The sequence below is a fragment of the Rhipicephalus sanguineus genome, chromosome 2 (genome assembly GCF_013339695.2).
Source record: "Rhipicephalus sanguineus isolate Rsan-2018 chromosome 2, BIME_Rsan_1.4, whole genome shotgun sequence".
NCBI classification, from domain to species: domain Eukaryota; kingdom Metazoa; phylum Arthropoda; class Arachnida; order Ixodida; family Ixodidae; genus Rhipicephalus; species Rhipicephalus sanguineus.
In genome coordinates this window covers 75,456,084-75,476,984 of record NC_051177.1, presented here as the reverse complement: position 1 = coordinate 75,476,984, position 20,901 = coordinate 75,456,084, and the positions used below count along the sequence as shown (strand labels likewise).

Below are 20,901 nucleotides of genomic sequence, written 5' to 3'. Positions count from 1 at the left end.
TCGAAGCTGTGTATGGGATATGTTGGCAGGAATGACGGCACCTTGTCTTGGGCGATTTTATGTCAACAACCTTACATCTCCAATGTCTAAAGGTTGCATTGTGAGGTACAAAAAATATCATGTGAGCGCGCGACCTGCATGTTCCATTTCGCCTTTGCAGTGTTTGTGCGAGTAAAAAAGCGCGAATACCATGTGACCACATGAGCTGCGCCTTCACTTTGCTTTTGCAGTATTCACGTGACAAAAAATGAAAAATGTAAAAAAGTGACGCTTGCATTATATTAAATGCGTGGTAAAATAGCCGCACAGTTTGGCTTTTAGGCTCTTGCTCCAGATGGTCCCACTGGTGGCATGAATCGTGTCCTACATTTACCTCAATTTCTTGATTAGTAAAGTGCTAGAAGCACAACGTTGATGTTTCAGACCATCTCAGGCATTGACCTTTCACTCATGCGCAAATTGTTGTTTGCCTTTAGTGTCCCTTTTAGGCTATAGATTGGCGGCCCCGTCCACGAGACTTGCACGAAATTTTACGAGACCTCAAACATATTCTGGAAGCCACGTTTTCACATCCTAATTGTTTCACATATCCCTGCAGGTGACACCTTCTGACACATTGGCTGGCATTGCAGCGAGGTATGAGTGTACACCAGGAGAGCTGACAACAATGAATCGCCTAACGAGCAGACTCATATTTCCTGGTCAGGTAAGTAGTAAGCACTTTACACTGGTGGTGTAGTGGAAGCTAGCTTTGTCGCATACAAGCGGAATAATGCAAAGAGTAAAGACACAAAGTGAAACATTGTCTGGCAAGAATCTGTGTCAAAGATTTGGCTTATTGGTTGATTGTCTTCAGTTTTTAACAGTGTACCGCGTGGCAAGACAACACGACAGTGCTGTGTGTAGGTCCTCTTCTGTAGCTGTGCTATGTTGCATTTTCTCTAAACAAAACAATGTTTCAGTTTGTAGAAACAAAAATTAGCTGTGAATAAAAGCTTCTTTCCTCTTATGCAGAGCTTCTTGCTTGTGAGATTCCTGTTTTTGTTTTGACTAATGTTAATACATCTTGCACAAATTACAAAGCACAAATGTAGCATGATACCATAGTGGTTTACATGTCCGGCTTTGAAGTGCATGTTGAAGAAAAGGAATCGGTTCAAATTGAAGTGGTGGTGGTGGGCAAAGCTTTCTTTATGAATGCATATGGTTGCATGGAGACCCAACGTGGTTATTACTGCAGTTGACATGCCACAAACTGTGTTACCTCATATGAAAATTCAGCATGTCATACAGCATATATGTACGACATTTGTGCATATATTTTAATGCACTCACAAATGTTTGCACCCGCCCCTTCGCATTGTAGACCGACTCGTAAATCTTTCTGTAGTATGTGTTTTGTACGTTCAAGTGCTTTCCTGTTTTTGATACTCAATGGATCTGCAGCCACATTTTATTCGCAGACATTGTACATTCCGGTTAAAGACCAAGAATCTCAAGCTGCTGATTTGGCTGATGTGTGCGAGCACGGTAGACTGGAGGACGAAAAGGTAAGCTTTCACTGTCGTTTAGCATTTTCTTGGGTGCTTATAATGGTGTTAGTAGCAGATTTAATCACGTATATCTCGGTAACATAGGTAGCTTAAAGGTTTGGCCGTGCTTTTGCTTGTCTACTTGCAGGCGTCAGCGGGCCATCATGGCACTGGGACAGGACCACCTTTGCCTAGTGAGCGTCCCTGTTCGCCGAAGGCCACAGCATTGCCACCAGACACTCCTGTTGCCTTCACGGAACACCAGCGACATGGTGGCTCTTCCACTGAGCACATTGAATCAGTTGAGCCAGAGAACAAGGCATGTCGTGCTATGTAACACATTCACTCAAATTACACTGCTTATTTGCTTTAAAATGAGCACCATACTTTTCACTACTATGTAGTCCATACATACTGTGTAATCTGCATGAAGAAATTTTGGCTGAACGTAAAAAATTCTTTTCCGAAGCAGCACTCATTGAAATTTTGTCTGAAAATAAGTTTTGTTCACATTGTCCATAGTATTACGTATAGAGTCAGTATTAGTAAAAATGTACCTAAGACATTGAAACTGTGCACTCTTTTTGTACTAGCGATATCATATTTCGTTAGCAGATTTCGCTGTGTTGCTTAGCATAACAAAATGTTCAGAGTACAGTTAGCTCCAGTTTTAATGTGATAGCTTTCCTTGTCTCGAGCCCTTCCATTCAATTAGCAGCTTATGTTTTTATGCTTTACCTTACCTTGAACGTAACCTTGACAGGTGCACATGCACACGTAAATTTGACAGCTGGTTTTGAATAAGCCATGGTTGCAGGCCTAAGCACAAGTGATAAAACATTTCACATTTAAAAATATTCTGCATATTCTTGCATCACGTGCTAACCATCCTGTAATTTCTTCAAAGAGTGTGTGCTTCATTTGTCAAAAGCTTTGACATGTGCAAGTAATATGCATAGGTTATACAAACGCACAATTATTAATGAATCCAAACAACATGCTATAGTATTGTGTATCAGTTGTTTGTTATGAAACGTATGCACAAACTCTGGCCAGTTGTTAGGAGTCATATGTGACATATGTTATATCCAATATTTGTTACTTGCTGATATATCTATCAAAGGCATTTCAGATTTACTTTATGTCCAATAGACTTCTATAGATATGTTAAGGTTCAGCCATAATATCTGGAGGTTCCCATGTTCCCAAGGGCTTCTGACATACTGGTGCTGTCTGTAAGAGCTTTTTGTCAGAAGGACTCCAAGGAAATGCTACCGACTGTGGTTCTAAGTTTGTAAACTAGCTTTACTATTATGGTTGGAAACTCGGCATGACAGCTGGTTTAGTTATATTGTCATTTTGTTCGTTTGCAATGACAGTGCTCATCAGGCTCCTTTGCACAGCTTCTGACATTATTTTTTGTACCTGTTGTGACCTTGCAGGAGAACATGGACATGTTCCTGAACATTTCATCGCGACACATAACGGATGGTCAGGGAGTGGTGATGGGAACGCTTCTGGTAACTCCGAACAGTGTGATGTTCGTACCCAATGTGTCCGACACACTCGTCATGGAGCACGGGTCCGAATGCTACGAAGTGACTGCCCCCATGGACATGGTGGTGGCTGCAGCCCTCTACAAGGACATTACACACATGCGTCTTCGGTCAGTGCTAGTTCATTGCAATTCTTAACTCCTCAGTGCTTGTATTTTTGCAGTCTGCACAGCAGATCTTTATGCTAACGAATGACTCATGGTAAACAGTGCAATTAATGTGCAAGCTAACAGGATTTTCAGGCTGAGCTATTTAAAGCACAGTCTGGTTGTCTCTGAATGCTGTGACTGAGCTGTTAGATGGAAACTGAATTGCCATAGAACTTTGCAGGCACTGAATGCTAGATGCAAAAATATGGGTGATTTCACACTGTACTGCCAATGGGAAGTGCACAGAATACTTTTTTATGATTGAGGTAAACACATTGCCCACAGTGCAGTAGTGATCCCATGAAAAAATCTGCATGCCCCATACCTAATATTTCTATGTATCATAATTAAAAAGCTGCAGTTGCTTCATTGCTTTCAGTAATAGACCAATTATGTATCATGAATGATATAAACACTTACACAAATACATTTCTCCCATCTGCACACACATGCCTGCGTACATACAAGCTGTCTGTGTAACTTGGCTGCTCCAGTGAAATACTACTAATCCTCGTACTTGTAAGCATCAATCCAGAAAACATTTGGTTATGTTTTTAACACGTGCCATGAGTCAGAAGTGTGGAATTTCTGAAAGTCTCTCTGAACATTGGATTCATGCTGAAACCTGAACATATAGTTAACAACCATTTCATTTTTCCTTTTTTCTTACGCATATTGCATCGAGCAGGCAACCTTGACAATGAAAGGTGGTGCAGTGGCATCGGAGACACATCTAAGCCAATTACAGAGGGGGGAGAGAATTAGAAATAAAATGTGTTAGAAAATTGGGTATTGACATTTATTTGTGTGATGAAGAATCCTGTATGATCGACAGACTGGTCCATAGAATGCATGAAGGCACAAGTGTAGCTCGCATACCTTAGTGATATGTCATATCATTTCATGCAGGAGGGAGGAACGATCTTCAGATTTGATCGATATCATGGCTGCAATGAACCTATGCTAAATTAGCCATAGCTTAAAGTGCATGTGTTTGTAGGCATGGTGTGTAAACACTGTTATTTTGGGGCTGTGCAGTGACACAGTAGACCCTGCTTGCGATGTTCATCTGGAGGAACCATACCGGCCTCCAAACTACCAGACACACTGCAAAGACCAGGCTAGCGCCAGTCAGGACACATCAGAGCCAGCCAAGTCTTCACAAGAATGTGCTATCGAAGTATCGCCTGTTCCTTCAACGCAAGATGCGAGTGAAAAGCCCTTTTCTGAGCTGTCCTGTACTGAGGGAATTTTTGAAAAACCTACACCTGGTCAAATGCTGGGTGCCGAGAATAACCGAATCATTTCACACTCTCAGACAAAGAAAGAAGGCTTCTCTTCTAATTGCCAGGTTAACAGTAAAATTCTAGAGCCAGCTGCTGAGACCCAGCACAAATCTCCTGCATCGGTATCTTTGAATGTGTCTGTGCCAGAGTGTAAGGCACCAAAAGAGGTTCAAGATATGATAAATACAGACATTGTTGTGAAGTCAAAATGTCTGGAACAAGTGCATCAACAAGACGAGAAGCAAAACGTGCAGTTGGGAAGTAACAGGCAGCAGCCAAAAGCAGTTGTAGAGTCCACTGAACAGAGTGAAGCACAGTCTGAAAGCAAAGACAAGTTCACATTGAAAAAGCCACTGCATTCTGAGCTACAGAGGGAAGTGTCTGCAGTCCAAGCCATAAAATATTCTGGTTCTGAAGTGACGAGTACCTCGTCTGGTGATGTAGAGTCCAGTGTCGGAAGAGGTGCAGCGAAACAACTCACTGCAGACATAGCACCAGCTCCAGAGGCCCACGAAAAAACTGGGAAGGCATCGGCTGAGGTGAGCAAGCAGCTGGAAGCTGCTGCCGTTGAAGCGGGCACCGGGGAGTCTAACAATGTGGTGCCTCGTGGTACTCAGCTTGAAGTCGAACTGTCTTCTGCGACTGCCCAGGTGATGAAAGATGACCGGGCTGGCGACAAGATTGCAGCACAGGACGTTGCAGCTCTGACGAATGTTCATGAGAAGTTGCCAACAGATACAGCAACACCGCAAAACAAGATTCTTGGTACGGAAGGATGTGCAGCAGCCAAAAAGAGAGAGAGGAAGACTGCTGCAGAGTACTCGTTCAAGCCCATCGACAAGGCGTCCGAGCCTCCGCCAACACTGCGTAGGGAGCTGGACAATGGAGGTCTCCGGGAAAAGGCATTCACACCGCCACCATTGTCACCGGGTGGAAAGAGCCCACCCGGGCCAGAGCACTGGTCCCACATGCTGGGTCCAACACTCAAGCTGGGCTCTACAAGCGATGTGTCAGCCCTACAGCCACGCAGTGCTGCCTCAACAGACAGCATTACTCTCCGCATGAGAGAGTGGGCTTCGGTGGAAGGCGGCATTTCTTCCGAGAGCACCCAGGAGCCTGCACACGAGCGGGTACTCGAGAGGCTCTCGAATCCAGTGGAGTCGATCTCCTCATGCACGCACTCCATCTACAAGCTGATTGCGTCGACACCCAAATCAATGGCAGACTTTGTGCTCGGTGCTGATGCTCCTGCACCATCGACACCTCCACCGCAGTTGCAGACACAGCAGCCGGCAGCGGATGAAAAGAGGCCCTCCTTGCAAACTGAAAATGCCAATGTCTGCCTTAAGAACATGGTTGAGGAAAAGCCCGAGCTGTTTGCAGCATTTGAGAGTGAGTTTTTGACATTTTCTGGCTTTCAACTTTATTTACAAATGTTTACTTTCTCTACAAGCTTAATTTGTTTGCAAATGTACGTACATAATGAGGATACATACTAGGGTTCCCTTTGGGCTTTTACCTTGAGCCAGAACTCAAGGTAAAAGCAGCCAAAGTAGCCATGCTATTTAACTTTATTGCCAAATTTATAGCCACGTAGAACAGAAGTGGTATTATGATAATAGTTTTTATTATTAAAGATGATATCATGTTGAATAAGCAATAACAAGAACACAATTTCTCCCTCTTGCTTGGTCTTCAAGAGGCAGATAAGTTGCATACAGATGAATAATTTATAATAAATTGCGTGCACCTGCATATAGTTTACACATAATAGTGTTCTTGTCAGATACAGAGTAACCTTGGAATACTCCAGCTAACAAGTCAGTGGGAATGTTAAATGTGGAAGCAGTCTTTTTCCTTGAAGCGACAGATTGAATTTGATTAGCAGCGTTTACTTAAAATACTAGTCTAGGTTAAAATAGTGATCTGGTTCAAGATCAACAGCCCAGCTTCATTTTGTTGCGGATCACTGTGTTTGTCAAGTTCACATGAGAAGACTTGTGCATCGGGATCAGAAATTGCACGTAGCATTTTTATTTATTTATTTATTTATAAATAAATAAATAAATAAAATGCGAATCGATTCAAGCATCAGGACAGATGGCTAGCCACGCATTAGCATCAGCATGGATGGAGGGCAGTGTGAGCACCGTGCGCACATTGCACATGCCCCACCCCCCCACACACACATAACATCAACACAACTTCACCCCTCCATATTTGAAAGTGCACCGCATACTGCGTTGGGTTGCCTCGATGCGCACCAGCCTGCTGCTGGGGGGAGGAGGTGGGCGTGCATCAGCTGGCACGACAGAAAAGCGTGCAACCAATGTATTTTATCTGCAAATACTAAGAAAAATAGCGACATTATGTGCCAGAACAGAAGTTCAAAGTAGCCAGAAAATAGCCAAGGCACCAACCTGAAATTTTCATCGCCAGAAGGGGTCGTAAAGTAGCCAATTTGGCGCAAAGCAGCCACCAACGGCAACCTTGGTGCATACATTCATTATTATGGGACTTGCCACGTGCCAAAAACGGCATGAACCTTAAAGTTCGTTATCTGATTGTTTTCTAGTTGCCAAATGGTAGACAATAAAGAATATTTTGCTGCTGAATGGGTTTACAGTAGAGCTGTGCGAATAGCAAAATTTTGGGTGCGATGCGAATTCGAATATTGAAGTCGAATCGATTCGAATATTTTTTGAATATTTCTCGAATATTTTTTGAATACTTCGAAGCAAAATTGCAGAAAAAAAGTTAGAGAGGATTCCTAAGCATATTCTTATGAGATAGCAACATGAAAGTGTTTCTTTTCGCTAGGTTGATGAAGCACTGGTGATGTGGTGTTTCATAGTTGCCTTATCAAGAATGAGGCAATGTAGAGGCCAAATTCTATTTATGTACATGATTTGGTGCCACCAAAGTTTTGCCGACAGCACTTTACACGTGATAGGCAAAGATGCCATTTCCTCAGCCTCTGCTCCTCTTTCAACTTCTGTGGAAGCCCAACTGATGTGGCGGACAAGGGTGTGCTCCCTTCAAATTCGGAGTTCCAAATCTGCCTCGTAGACGTCGATATATAAGAAATCTGAAATTTTGGATGCTAAAAACCTTCGGCTTCCGATTTTTCGGACTTCCTGCCCAAATTTCAGGTCCAAAACAGCATTAATTGAGCCCCCACCTCTGCCACATCTTTCATCTACATGTTGGAACCAGCGTTTTCTTGAGTTAGTACATTTGCGACCGTAGCAGAGCTTGAAAGGTAGCTTTGCCGCAATACCGGGGTGTGATGAGGTGAAGCATATGAAAAATCTAGGAACCACTTTTAATCGGACGTTGACTGTGTCTTGACCAAGTTCGACCGTAACGGAGCTTGAAAAGCAGCTTTGTTGCAATACCTGGGTGTGATGAGTGATGAGCTGAAGCATATTGAAAATCTAGGGACCACTTCCAAATGGACGTTGTGTCTTAGCAAAGTTCAACCGTAACAGAGCTTGAAAGGCAGCTTTGCCGCAATACGAGAGTGTAATGAGGTGAAGCACATTAAAAAATCTGAAGGGGTCACTTTCAATCGGATTTCAACTGTATTTGGTTTTGGGAAGTTCGAATAGTAAAATTGCAGTGCGAATCAAATCGAATAGCACACACTATTAGAAAAATATTCGAAATTTCGAATATTCGCACACCCCTAGTTTACAGTCATTTTGATAACTGATCCTTTCTCTACTGCCAGTGTACCACTATAGCCACTGATAAGTATTGTAATTTTTGCAATTTCCTGTAATATCGAAAAGGTTAACGCCTAAAATTACACTTGCACACATATTCTATTATCACTGTTTGGACTTTGTCAGTAATACAATATAACATGGTTTATCCCTTTGTGATAGGAAATGGTAGAACACGAAAGTAAAACGTGTCCTTACAGAAGTAGTTGAATGCCCATGATCAATGATTAAACAAACCCTTGTGGCAGCTGTAGTAGTTAACGGTGAGAGCGTAATCAGAGAAAGCGGTGTGACAGCCAGAAGAGCGCAGCTGAATGGACGCAGGACTTGGGCAAAGGTCATCATCCTGCGGCATGTTAAAGAGTTATTGAACACCACGGCCGGGCCAGATGAGAACGCAACGTGCGTCGTGTCTCCCCTGTAACCCGGCCGCGATCTTTCTCGAGGTGAGCATAAGTGAAGAACGCGGTGTTACAGGCAGGAGCACGTCGCAGAGCTATTTTTGGTATGGATGGATGCTATGAGTGAGGCTGACGCTTGAGCTAAGGTCGCCACCTTGTGGTGTGTTAAGGCATTGAAAAAATTGCACTTCTAGGGATGGACGCGTATCAACGACGTGTTGCAGGAGCTAATCGCGCGGAGGCCGCGGTCATGATGCATTACTTCACTTTACAGCTCCCAGAGGACGACACCACCCCGCTGACCAAGAGGGTTGTGAGAGGAAAGTGCGAGATATAAAAGATGCACTTGTTAAGCCTCCAGCATGTGTGTGACTGTGGCGCAGTGGATAGCGTGCCTGGCATCAGTTGTCGCAGACCAAGTGGTCGTGGGTTCAACTCCTGCTAACGGAACTTTTTTTCTTTTGCCATGTGATCGTGTCCAATTTTTCGACGTCATTTCCATGACGGAAATATGTCACTGAAGTCTTGGTGGACCCCGGCATAAAACACTTTCGTGTTAAAGTTAAATCATAATTTGAAGATGTAGACCATTCGTACACAAGCCAGCGCCGACTGCAGTTCTTAGTAATTTTTCTTGCGATAACTTCCAAGTAAATCGTTAGGTTTACAATGTCCTCTTCCAGTTTTCCTTTCCTTTTTTGTTTTGCAAAATGGCCTTTCACACAGAACTGTTACAATATACGCACAACCTTTATAATATAAAGTAGTAGACTTATGCTTGTGGGGCTCGAAGGGAATCATTTGATTGGAATTGTTCTGGTTGGGCGGTGCTTGATATCGGCTACCAATTACCTATAGTCGCCAACCAGGAAGGTGTATTATAATCTGTAACTAAACATTTCATAATCATCCTAACTTCATAAAGTTTGGCTTCGGGAAACTGTAGAAGCAGTTTGGGGGCAGCGCTCCCAACAAGTGGTTCATTGCTGTGGCAGTGTTTTAGACATGCCATAAATCAATATATAGAACTGCTCCCGTAAGTTCTCAGAGAATCACTTCTACTGTCCTTGAGATTAAAAGGAACCCATGGAGATGGCTTTATGTTAAACAGTTAAACATGGAGGCGGCTTTATGTTAAACCCTGCTCGGTTTTTGTTGTTTTATTCTGCGACATCCTTCCCGTTACATCCATATTGCTGATGTAAAGTTTTGCTGGAAGCTTCTGGACCCATTAGATGTGGGATGCAACAGCTGTTTAACTGTGCCCTTAATGGCAGCCTTGTTATGCTTTCCTTTGGTGTCCTGCTTCAGAGCTTTTTATTTTTGTTCAAAGAAATGCAAGCTGTTTTTTCCCTGTTTTCGTTCTACTACCTGTAGTAGAATCTGCGGCTAATAGGTTTTCATTGTTTATATGCATGGTTCTTACATTAGATGTGAACTCATAATTTTTGTGTGACATGCTTCAACAAAGCATGCTGCGATAATATGTTCATTATCTTGAATATTTCGAAAATTAAATGTATTTGTACTTTGTAAGCAGAATGCATTTGTGTACCTTAACTTCTCTACCTTTTTTAGAACGATGTTTTCCAATGTTGTCTGTAGCACTGACTGGTTGCGTTTGCTATGGGAAGTTATCTTCTCGTTTTTCCTTACCCAATGCTGAAGTCTTGATGTTTCTTCTCAGGAGAGAATTAGCATCTTTCTCACTGGTGATAAAGTATGAAAGAAATCCAAGATTGGTACAGACTAAGCTGTGAGAAGACTTGCTGAGCAGTTCAGACAGTGTCCTATTGTAGAACCAGATTGGGCATTTCAGATGCAAATATATCATCCATCCATGAAATTGAGTATTCTTGCACAAAATTCAAAACCTGCACATGTTACATCCGCCAGTTCGTTTGCAAACAGGTTCCATCGTTGTGTTCCAGAAATGTCTGAACAGAACACTTTAGCTAAAGACTGTTACAATTCTAACTGTGTGTATCGGGCAGCTACCTATCCTGATTGCAGACCTTGCTGCAAAACAACTCTGGCAAGCACATATGCATGTTTATTGCTGCAGTCTTCGCAGCATATCATATAAAGAGGTGCATGTACAGTCATCAGCACAGCTATAAAAGGCATTTTCTCTGCATACAGCATAACACTATTAAGGCAACTATTATATCGGTTAGTGTGGAAAATGTCTCAAATTTTGCAATGCAAGTTTGGCTTTATACCAGAGATTCTGGCATTCATCTTGGAGGCACAGTTGACATGGGAAGCTGTAGTCAATAGTGGCAAGTGATTCAAACCTGTTGCTACAGGCAAACCTATCTCCAGACACAAAAGATTACATATCCTGTCCTGCAGTAGTTCTAAAAAAAGTATGCTGACAGGGCTGGTGGTGTCGACTTCGCTGTTACAATTAGATGAACCTATGAAAGCTAATATAGGCGCTGAATGTGAAGTTATACCTATAACAGAAGCTATAACAGAAGTTATAGTGGAGTCACTATGTGATGCTAGCTTAAACAATGTTTGTGTGTCGTAGTTGTACAAATGTTTGATACATAAAACATAGCAATAGTATGCCTGAACAGGATGAGTATTTGTAACAGCTTTCTATTGCAGCGGCATGCCTATCTTTATGATTAAGAACACTTTAGGACTCATTTAATTGCTAATACAAGATTGAAAGCAGGCCTGTTTTAAAATAGGTTATCACTGTACAAAATTAATTTAGTACCAAGCGTGTAATTATAGTAAAAGCAAAGCGCACATGCAACATTCTTAGTCGGGCTTTGTTACAAGACTCTAAAAATTTTACAAAATGTAGCAGTATATACGTAACTTGACTGAAGGAGTAAAACAGTCGCGTGAAAAAAAATAAGGAAAGACCGTTTGTATTTCTTACACAATAGTTTTGAAAGATGTTAATGCAGTGGCTTAGAATAAAACGGCAAGTACAGTTGAACCAGAAGAATGGAAAGTTGGTTTACTTGCACGATGAAATGGAACAGTGCGAAAAAAAGCAGACATAGCGGAAGGAACGTAGCACTTGTCCTGTTTTTTTTTCTACGTTACTTCCGCTGTGTTTACATTTCATCATACAGTTGAACCCCTTTATAAGAAGCACTGATGTAACAGGCAATTGAATATAAGAGACACAAGTGTGCCTGCGTCAAAATAGAGATCAATCAGAAAATGAGAACATGGTGGTACCCTCCTTGTAAGGGACTGCTCATATCATCATCATCATCATCAGCCTGTCTACGCCCACTGCAGGGCAAAGGCCTCTCCCATGTTCCGCCAATCAACCCGGTCCTGTGCTTTCTGCTGCCATGTTATACCTACAAACTTCTTAATCTCATCTACCCACCTAATTTTCTGTCTCCCCCTCATGCAAATGCCATCTCTTGGAATCCAGTCAGTTACCTTAATGACCACCGGTTATCTATCTGCTCATATAAATGGCAAGAAATGCTCCTTGGTGTGTGTCTTTTATAAAGGGGTTCAACTTAGTTTAATCATATACTACAGGTGTGCGATATGTATATTTTTTCATTTATGAAGAGGAAAAGGCTGAGAACTGCTCCTTTCTATCTTTTCTTTGTGTTGGGGACCACTGCAGAACTGGTTCCTCGGCTAGCACAGTCATCAGAGGCCACACTGCTCTACTTGTGTCTGCGCATGGGAAGGCCCCTGCACAAGAAAGTCCAGTGCTCCGCCACCGCCTCCTCCAAGCGGCGTATACGGCCCCAGTACTGGTTTGGCATCCCACGAAATAGGTTTGTGGTGCTTCCCTCACTCGTAGTTCTTTAACTGTGCATTTTGAGTATAGAGCAGTCCTGCAGAGAATGGCTGTGAACTGTCACAGTTCAGTTTGGTTTATTGCCCTTCAGGAACTGCAAGGGTGCATTACCTAAGGTGTGGGTTTTACATTGGTTCATCATCAATATTACCCATCATTAGCTATATCTAAAGTGATCTGTTGCACGTTGCACGTTGAAATGATGACAGGTAAGTGATGGCAACAGTGTCGGTGGGAAGGTGAATTGTTGCAGTCTTTGGCAGCATGATGAGGGAACAAGAAAGAAAAAAACGCCAGGCCTGCGCGGAAAGCGCAGCACAGTCACAGCGAAAGCTGGAAGAGCGGCATTTCTAGAGCCCGTTATAAACTCTCCTGTGGCTACTAATACAGGTACATTAGCAACGTACCCACTACGCAACAAAGCGTAATTTTTGGGAAGTTGGGAAGCACCCAGCACGACATTATTCGTTGTTCTGCGGAGAAGCGAGGTACCATATGTAAGCTATTATATGCAGTTTGTTGATGCGGCGGTTGATGACGATGAATAATTATGGTTGCGCCCTTTGTAATGGGTTGGAAGCTTTAAACGACCCACTAGTTACGTAATGCATATTGTGTGACGCCCGGTCGTTATTTAACTGTTCCACCACGCTTTATAACACACTTTAACCAGAGAAACTTAGAACGAGAGAGAGAGAAAATTGACTTTATTGAGGCCCTGAGGAAATGGATCATGGGAGCCTTATGGGCTTCCTTGGCAACCAACAGAAATGCACTTGCGAGGAACCCACTACGCTATAAATCATTGTAATTTTTGAGAAGTAGGGCAGTAGGCACTGTGCCATTTTTCGTCATTCTACAGACAGCCGTGGTACCTGCTAAACGCATGTAAGGCATTATGCGCACTTTGTTGATGCTGTGCGTGATGACGATGAAGAATTATGGAAGAGCTCTTTGTAATGGGTTGGAAGCATTCAACAACCTACTCGTTGCGCAATTCGCATTGTGTGACGCCTGGTTACAGAATTCGCGTTGTGCGACGCTTGCTGCTTATTCTACTCTTTTACCACGCTATATTGCATATGCTAATGTGGTTCCTTCCCGACATGAAGCCTGTATAGGACCTTTTTGCAAAGCAGTTTCAAGCACCAGCATGGCTCAGAGGTTGAATACTGGGCTCCCACGCAGCGGGCCCAGGTTCGAACCTCGTTCCATCCTGGAATTTTTTCTTATTTAGTTTTTTTTTCTTATTTCGAGCGATACTGGTTACGGACACCGGCGGCGGCGGCGGCGGCGGCGGCGGACAACTACGGCACCAAAAACGGCCGGTGAAATGATCTCATAACAGCTTTCGCTGTAAAATTAATGGTTTGGTCACGTGCATGTTCGATTTGCTGTGGGTTAATAGTGCGGTGAAAGGTGCACGTTATGAGATCAAAGTAGGGTGCAAATATTGGGTTCTGTAAAAGAACTTGTGAAAGGACTCGAGGGTAGCATTACATTGGCGATTAGATGGACATGTTGGTTTGGAATGTGCTTTCAGGGCAAAAATACTGATATCATAATCCGAGTAGATGAGCCTAGTGGTGTGGCTCTGAATATATACGAATTAAGTTGATATGATGGGAGTGTTAACAAGATAAGTGTGCCTTTCTTTTCTGTGCATTGACAGCAGGGGCCACATTTTTGAAAGGTCACTTTTGGAGGGACTTTCACTTTTGCGAGATTTCACAAGACTATCGCCGGACATGTTCGCCCATATACTGGCCACTGTGGTCTGGCACTGTGCCTACTGTGCTAATACAGTGTTCCAGATAAATTATTGCTCATACACACCAACCTGTCGGGTGCTGAACTCGTGAAAGGGAAAGTATCACCAAAAGCGATCACATAAGAGTACGTACTACCCCCAATGACTGCACAATAGTGTGTTAACCACTTTAGATGCCAATTATTTCTGTCCATAGGAAATTGAGTTAAGCCATATTTCTTGCATATTTGGTATTGTGAAAAGCATACAGCTCCATAATTTGTTGAGAATTTTCAATTGTAACAGATTTTGTCAAGCTTATGTAATGTGCAATGACTGCCACCTGCGAACTTGTTTCAATGCAGCACTTTATACAACTCAAACCTGCAGCATAGATCTAGGCAGGAGTGCCTTGATATCTGTGAACCACATGTTAAATGTCATTTTCATCAGTGCTTTTGTTTTGCAGCGAAAGCTCTTATGAGATCGTTTCAACGGCCATTTTTGGTGCCGTAGTTGTCCGCCACCGCCGGTGTCCATAACCACTATTGCGTGAAATAAGGAAAATGTCCAGGGTGGAACGATGTTCGAAGCTGGGCCCTCTGCGTGGGAGCCCAGTATTCTACCTCAGAGCCATGCCAGTGCTTGAAACTGCTTTGCAAAAAGACCCTATACAGGCTTCATGTCAGGAAGGAACCACATTAACATAGCATGCTATTAACATTAATATAGTGTGGTAGAAGAGTAAAATAACAACCAGCCATCACACAACGCGAATTCTGTAACCAGGCGTCACACAATGCAAATTGCGCAACGAGTGGGTTGTTGAATGCTTCCAACCCATTACAAAGAGCTCTGCCATAATTCTTCATCATCATCAGGCGCAGCATCAAAAAAGTGCACATAATGCCTTACAGGTGTTTAGCGGGTACCACGGTTCTCCGCAGAATGACGAAAAATGGCATAGTGGCTGCTTCCCTACTTCAGATAAATTATGATTTATAGAGTAGTGGGTCCCTCGCAAGTGTACTTGTATTGGTTGCCAAGGAAGCCCATAAGCCCATGATCTATTTCTTCAGAGTCTCAAGAAAGTACGCCCCCCCCTACCTTTTTCTTTCTCACGTTAATGTATGTTATGTAGCGTGATGGGAGGGAGAAATACCGACCGGGTGTCACAATGCGAATTGCGTAACCGGTGGGTTGTTTAAAGCTTCCAAACCATTACAAAGGAATCAGCCATAATTTTTCATCCTCACCAGTCGTCGCATCAACAAAGTGCACATAATGCCTTACAGATGTGTAACTGGTACCTCGCTTCTCCACAGAATGACGAATAATGGCATAGTAGGTGCTTCCCAACTTGATAAAAATGATTTGTGGTGTAGTGGGTACCTTGCCAGTGTACTTGTATTAGTAGCCCCAAGAAAGTTTGTAACGGGCTCTAGAAATGCCGCTCTTCCAGCTTTCGCTGTGACTGTGCTGCGCTCTCCGCGCAGGCTTGATGTTTTTTGATGCACTATCTTGGCAAGCACAGTTTTGCATACTGTACCATAATGTGGTAGTTATTCAATAGCAATGTACCTTTGTACTCCGCTGGGGTAGGTTTTTCCAACAAGCAAAATGCTTTTTAAAAAGCTTTCGGAAGCTTTCTATGAAATGTCTTTTAGTCTTTCGAGTAGTGTCAGATGAAAAAAGCTGGGTGTCACTCATTACGCATTAGCTCTTTCCATCTGCATATTTGAGCTGCACTCTTCCATACTGTGCGTTCTGTGTTTAATGACACATGGCAAAATTTTCCAAGGGAGACTGTCGTATGTGAAAAAGCTTTTAATGGCGCAAGCATAGTAGCATACCTTACTTTAATACAGTGTTAATATAGCAAATAGTCAACATGAAACAACCTTAAGCCAACACTGGCAAGTACTGGTAATATGCAAGTAAAGATTGTAAACCATGACATAAGCTATACACTTATTTTTCCATAATTTAATTAATGCTGTAGTGTGTATTTCTTTATGATTATTCTGTATGATTTATATTTGGAGCTCAAAATGATTTTCTTTTATGCCTGACCCAGACATTGCTTCTGAAGCCCCGAACGACTTCTTGCAGAATGTCACATTAAAGTGACTTTACTGCATAGGGACTGTGCTACTTTCACTTGCTGTTGAGCTTAAGCGAGCTAGCCAGCAGAGGAGCTGCATCCTTCTCATGTGGTTCTTTGCCGTGCCATATCTCTCACAGAGCGGATGAGCTGTACTACTTCCTGGAAAAGTGGGCACCTTCGGTGTATGGCGATGTGCATCAGGTGGACATGGCCAGTCGTGGCTTCGAGCCATTGCCTGAGCCTGCAGACAAGGAGGGGGGAGAGATGGTCACTGCCCAAAGCCACATTGCGGGGACGAACATCGGCGAAGAAGGGCGCGACACCCCCGACACGAGTGGCAGCAGTAAGGGCCACCACAGTTCCAAGAAGGGCCACAGTGGCGCTCTGCGCTTCTTCAAGCTTTTTGACAGTGGCACGGCACCACCTGAAGCCGCTGCAGTCTCCACTGGTGACTGGGAGGCGAGTGTCGTTCTACATGTTTGAAGTTGGTTGAAGTTGGCCATTTGGTACATTAGTGAGATGTGAAGTACAAATGCTCAGGTCAGGCACCAGTAGAGAGCATAAGTGTAGCCAGAGTGGTGGGTTAGATATTAGAATGTGCTGGCTTTTGACTTTTGACTATTGTAGTGGAGCAGATGCACGACCGAGTATGCGCCTGTGAAGGAGGACGAGAAACGACCCGCGTTCTGATTGCGCGAGAGCCTGTGCCGCTTTTTGCCAGCCTTGCACTGTGTCAGCGTACGGTCCCTTTTCGTCGCGACTTCATTACACCAATAAACCTCATCACATTTGGTGGAGGTGCTGGGTAGTGACTGCGTCAGTCATGTTGTCCGGTGGTCGCTCGGCCAACTTGCGAGAGCGGAGCTCCAGGTCTGGTTGGGAATCTCAGCAACCTCCACCAAATGCGGAGACGCTGGTCAGCGCGGAGCTTGCGCACCTCTGGTCGGCCGAATGCTTCGGTGATGAGAGTCTTGAAGGCTGACCAGTCGGCGATATTACTGGCGAGGAATGTATCGCTTTGTGCAGAAATACGTTCAGTCTTGCCCTACATGCCAACAAAGCAAGACACCTCCGCGACACCTTACTGGCACGTTGCAGCCGCTCCCGTGCCCGGCTCGCCCATTTGACCGCGTGGGTATCGACCTCTACGGCCCCCTCCCGTATAGTGGCTCTGGAAACCGGTGGATTATTGTCGGCGTCGATCATCTGACGCGCTACGCTGAGACTGCAGCTCTCCCGGCAGCGACCGCCCGCGAAGTTGCACTCTTCATTCTTCGCAGCTTCATTCTACGCCACGGTGCTCCGCGGGAACTACTCAGTGATAGGGGTCGCGTGTTCCTGTCGGAGGTCATCCAAGCCCTCCTCGCTGAATGCAACATCGTTCACCGGAAATCCACCGCCTACCATCCACAGACAAATGGTCTCACCGAACGGTTCAACCGCACACTCGGCGACATGTTGAGGATGTATACATCCTCAGACCACACCAACTGGGACACTGTACTACCTTTTGTTACGTTCGCTTACAACACCGCGACGCAAGCGACTACCGGCTTTTCCCCGTTCTTTCTGTTGTACGGCCGCGAACCTTCCCACCCACTGGACACCATACTCCCGTACCGACCTGATGCCTCTGAGTGCACTCCAGTTTCTGAAGTCGCCAGATACGCCGAAGACTGCCGTCAGTTGGCTCGTTCCCTGACAGGTGAAGCACAAGGTCGACAAAAGACGCGACATGACGACGTTCATCACCCAGCGCCTACGTTTTCTCCTGGCTCCCTTGTTTGGCTTTGGGTACCCCCCCCACGTCCCTGGCCTTTCCTCTAAACTTCTGGCGCGGTACCATGGTCCCTACCGTATCATTCGTGCCACCTCGCCGGTGAACTACCTCGTCGAGCCCCTCACACAATCGCCAGATTTGCGCTGTCGAGGACGCGAGACCGTACACGTTGACCGTCTCAAGCCCTACTACGACCCCCTCATTCTACGTGCTCCCTGAGTCGCCAGGATGGCTACGCTTCACCCCGGGGGTATTGTAGTGGAGCAGATGCACGACCGAGTATGCGCCTGTGAAGGAGGACGAGAAACGACCCGCGTTCTGATTGCGCGAGAGCCTGTGCCGCTTTTTGCCAGCCTTGCACTGTGTCAGCGTACGGTCCCTTTTCGTCGCGACTTCATTACACCAATAAACCTCATCACACTAATAATGGGTCCTGTGCACCTTGGAACCCAATTCTTGCATTAAAGAAAACAATCCCCTTCTTTCTAATTTTCTTTTGCATTGTTCTATACAGGCGGTGTCGATGAGTGAAATGCGCAGGGAGTCTGCAGTAGACCTGACTGACCTTCCTTTGCCTGATTTGCTCGATTCTACAGAAATATTCACCGAGGAGCACCGTCGGGAGGTTTGTGGAGAGCCCTACTTAAGCTACCCGAGAGTTGCACATGCATGATTGTGTACAGCAAACTTGATGTTAAAAAAATCAAAACATTTCGCCATGTAATTGTGTGTTTTGCAGATGGCCGTTTCTTCCATTGCCCTCTTTATAGGTGCCGTACAATAGTCTCCCAACTGATTATTTATTTATTTGTTTATTTATTTCGAAACCTACATTGTCCTGTTGGGCATTATTGCATGAAAGTAAAACAGTAGCAATATGATTGTTTAAAGAACTCAGAGTCCTCTATGCATTAGCCTAAGACGATTTGAAGGTGAAAGCCATCCGGTATGGCTATCTTAGCATCATCATCATTATCGTCATCTGACTTTTATTAATGCCAATTTCACATTAATAATTTAATTGTGGTATCTCTTATTATGCAGCTGTAACGAAGCCTATAGCAGGAAACGAAAGCATGAGGCTAAATTTTTGGTGTGGGGTCGAGGTTGCAACCGCAGATTCACAGACTTGTTTGTGCACAAGTTCTGCTACTCGCCATGTGTACAATCGTAGTTTACGTTGGTACATGTTTTTTCCTGCAACAGCTGTGCAAGCATCTTCCAGCGCGTGCAGAGAGTTACTCTTGGGCGCTTGTGTATAGCACGCTGAAACATGGCTTCAGCCTCAAGACTCTTTACCGTGAGATGCTCAAGATTGAATCGCCTATCCTGCTTATGGTGCTGGACACCGAGGGCGCTGTAAGTTGGTTTTTTCAACTCGCTTCCTGCCCCCCTTTTTTTCTTCCGAGCAAGGACAAGTGTGTGTGTTGCGGTAATAAGCTAAACTGTAGTACTTTGTTTTGTTTTGTTGCACAGGTTTTCGGTGTTCTGACATCGTGTTCCCTGAGAATGAGTGAGCACTTCTATGGCACTGGAGAATCATTTCTGTTTACCTTTCACCCAGAGTTCAAGGTAAGTGTCCAACAACGAGTGTGCTATTTCGCCGTCACCTTAATTGTTCTTGTAACAAAGCACTACTCACAAAAGTAGGCAGGTAATTTTTCATTGCTTTTGTTGACGTTTAAGTTGAATAAGATTTATTGATGATAGCCCGCCATGTGCAGCACCGTGCAATACTTGTTATACAATTTTCCAGCTAAAGCCCAGCAATTTCCTAGCTAAAGCTAAAAAAGACAACGACAACAGAAAAGACCCACCTAGCGCTGGGTGTGTCTTCTTTGTTGTCTGTGTCATTTTTTGTTGTGCAGTCGCACTGAAGAGTCACAACAATGTGTCTGTCACTGGCAAGCAGCTGTTTGTGGTACAATGGAGGAATAGAAAATCGGACTCTGCCATCCCGTGCTGTCACCATACCTAGAGGAACAATCAAGACGACAATGATAATAATCATCATAATCTACAATGATAATAACCACTCCTAGAGAAACAATTATGATGATGATGATGATAATAATCTTTGGTGCAATTTGTGTCGATGGCGATGACATACACCAACGATCAATTTTCCAATTGCATGAGGGAGGCATATAAGGCTTTCACCTTGAAAATGCCAGAAAGTGCAACGTAACCTAGGCACAACATGACCTATTGGAGGAGTGTTGAAGAGCATCACGTGCATCACGTTACATTGGTGCACAACCATTGGCCAATGTAGCATAGGTCAACAACTGTGAATAGCTGCAGCTGACAAGATGAATAAGATTATAGATTATGGATAGCATTGATACTTTTGAGACTATCAATAAAGTGTAAAAAAAAACTGTTCATAGCATTGTAATATTTTGCGGTGAAACTATTGATATTGCAATAAACGCTATTGGCAACACTGATAGTTCAAGTGGCTGCACTACTGATAATCGTGCAATTCTTGGTTAGTGAAATATTGCCAGAAATCTTGCCATAACTATCAGTAAGTTAGTTCATCCACTTGAGGACAGGGAACTGTCGCCACGCATTAAGTGCATTGCACGATTTTACATTATCAATAGGGGTGTGCGAATATTCGAAAGTTTCGAATATTCGTCGAATATTACATTCGAAATATTCGTATTCGATTCGAAAATCGTGTATTCGAAGTTATCGAATATTCTAAACTTTTCGAATACACGATTTTATTCGAAAAGGTGTATTCAAAAAGTTTAGAATATTCGATAACTTCGAATATTCGAAAAATTCGAATATGCGATTCGATTATC

The 20,901-nt window shown here is 43.8% G+C and overlaps 1 protein-coding gene across 1 annotated transcript in view; it reads left to right on the top strand.

Moving 5' to 3' along the window:
- Positions 1-20,901, top strand: part of LOC119383183 (oxidation resistance protein 1) — a 101,104-nt gene that overhangs the window by 76,879 nt on the left and 3,324 nt on the right. The window contains exons 6-12 of the mRNA XM_049412447.1: positions 2,975-3,198; positions 4,276-5,915; positions 12,269-12,425; positions 16,443-16,764; positions 18,600-18,710; positions 19,292-19,444; positions 19,562-19,657. Coding sequence (XP_049268404.1) covers positions 2,975-3,198; positions 4,276-5,915; positions 12,269-12,425; positions 16,443-16,764; positions 18,600-18,710; positions 19,292-19,444; positions 19,562-19,657 — 2,703 coding nt within the window. The remainder of the gene's footprint in view (positions 1-2,974; positions 3,199-4,275; positions 5,916-12,268; positions 12,426-16,442; positions 16,765-18,599; positions 18,711-19,291; positions 19,445-19,561; positions 19,658-20,901) is intronic.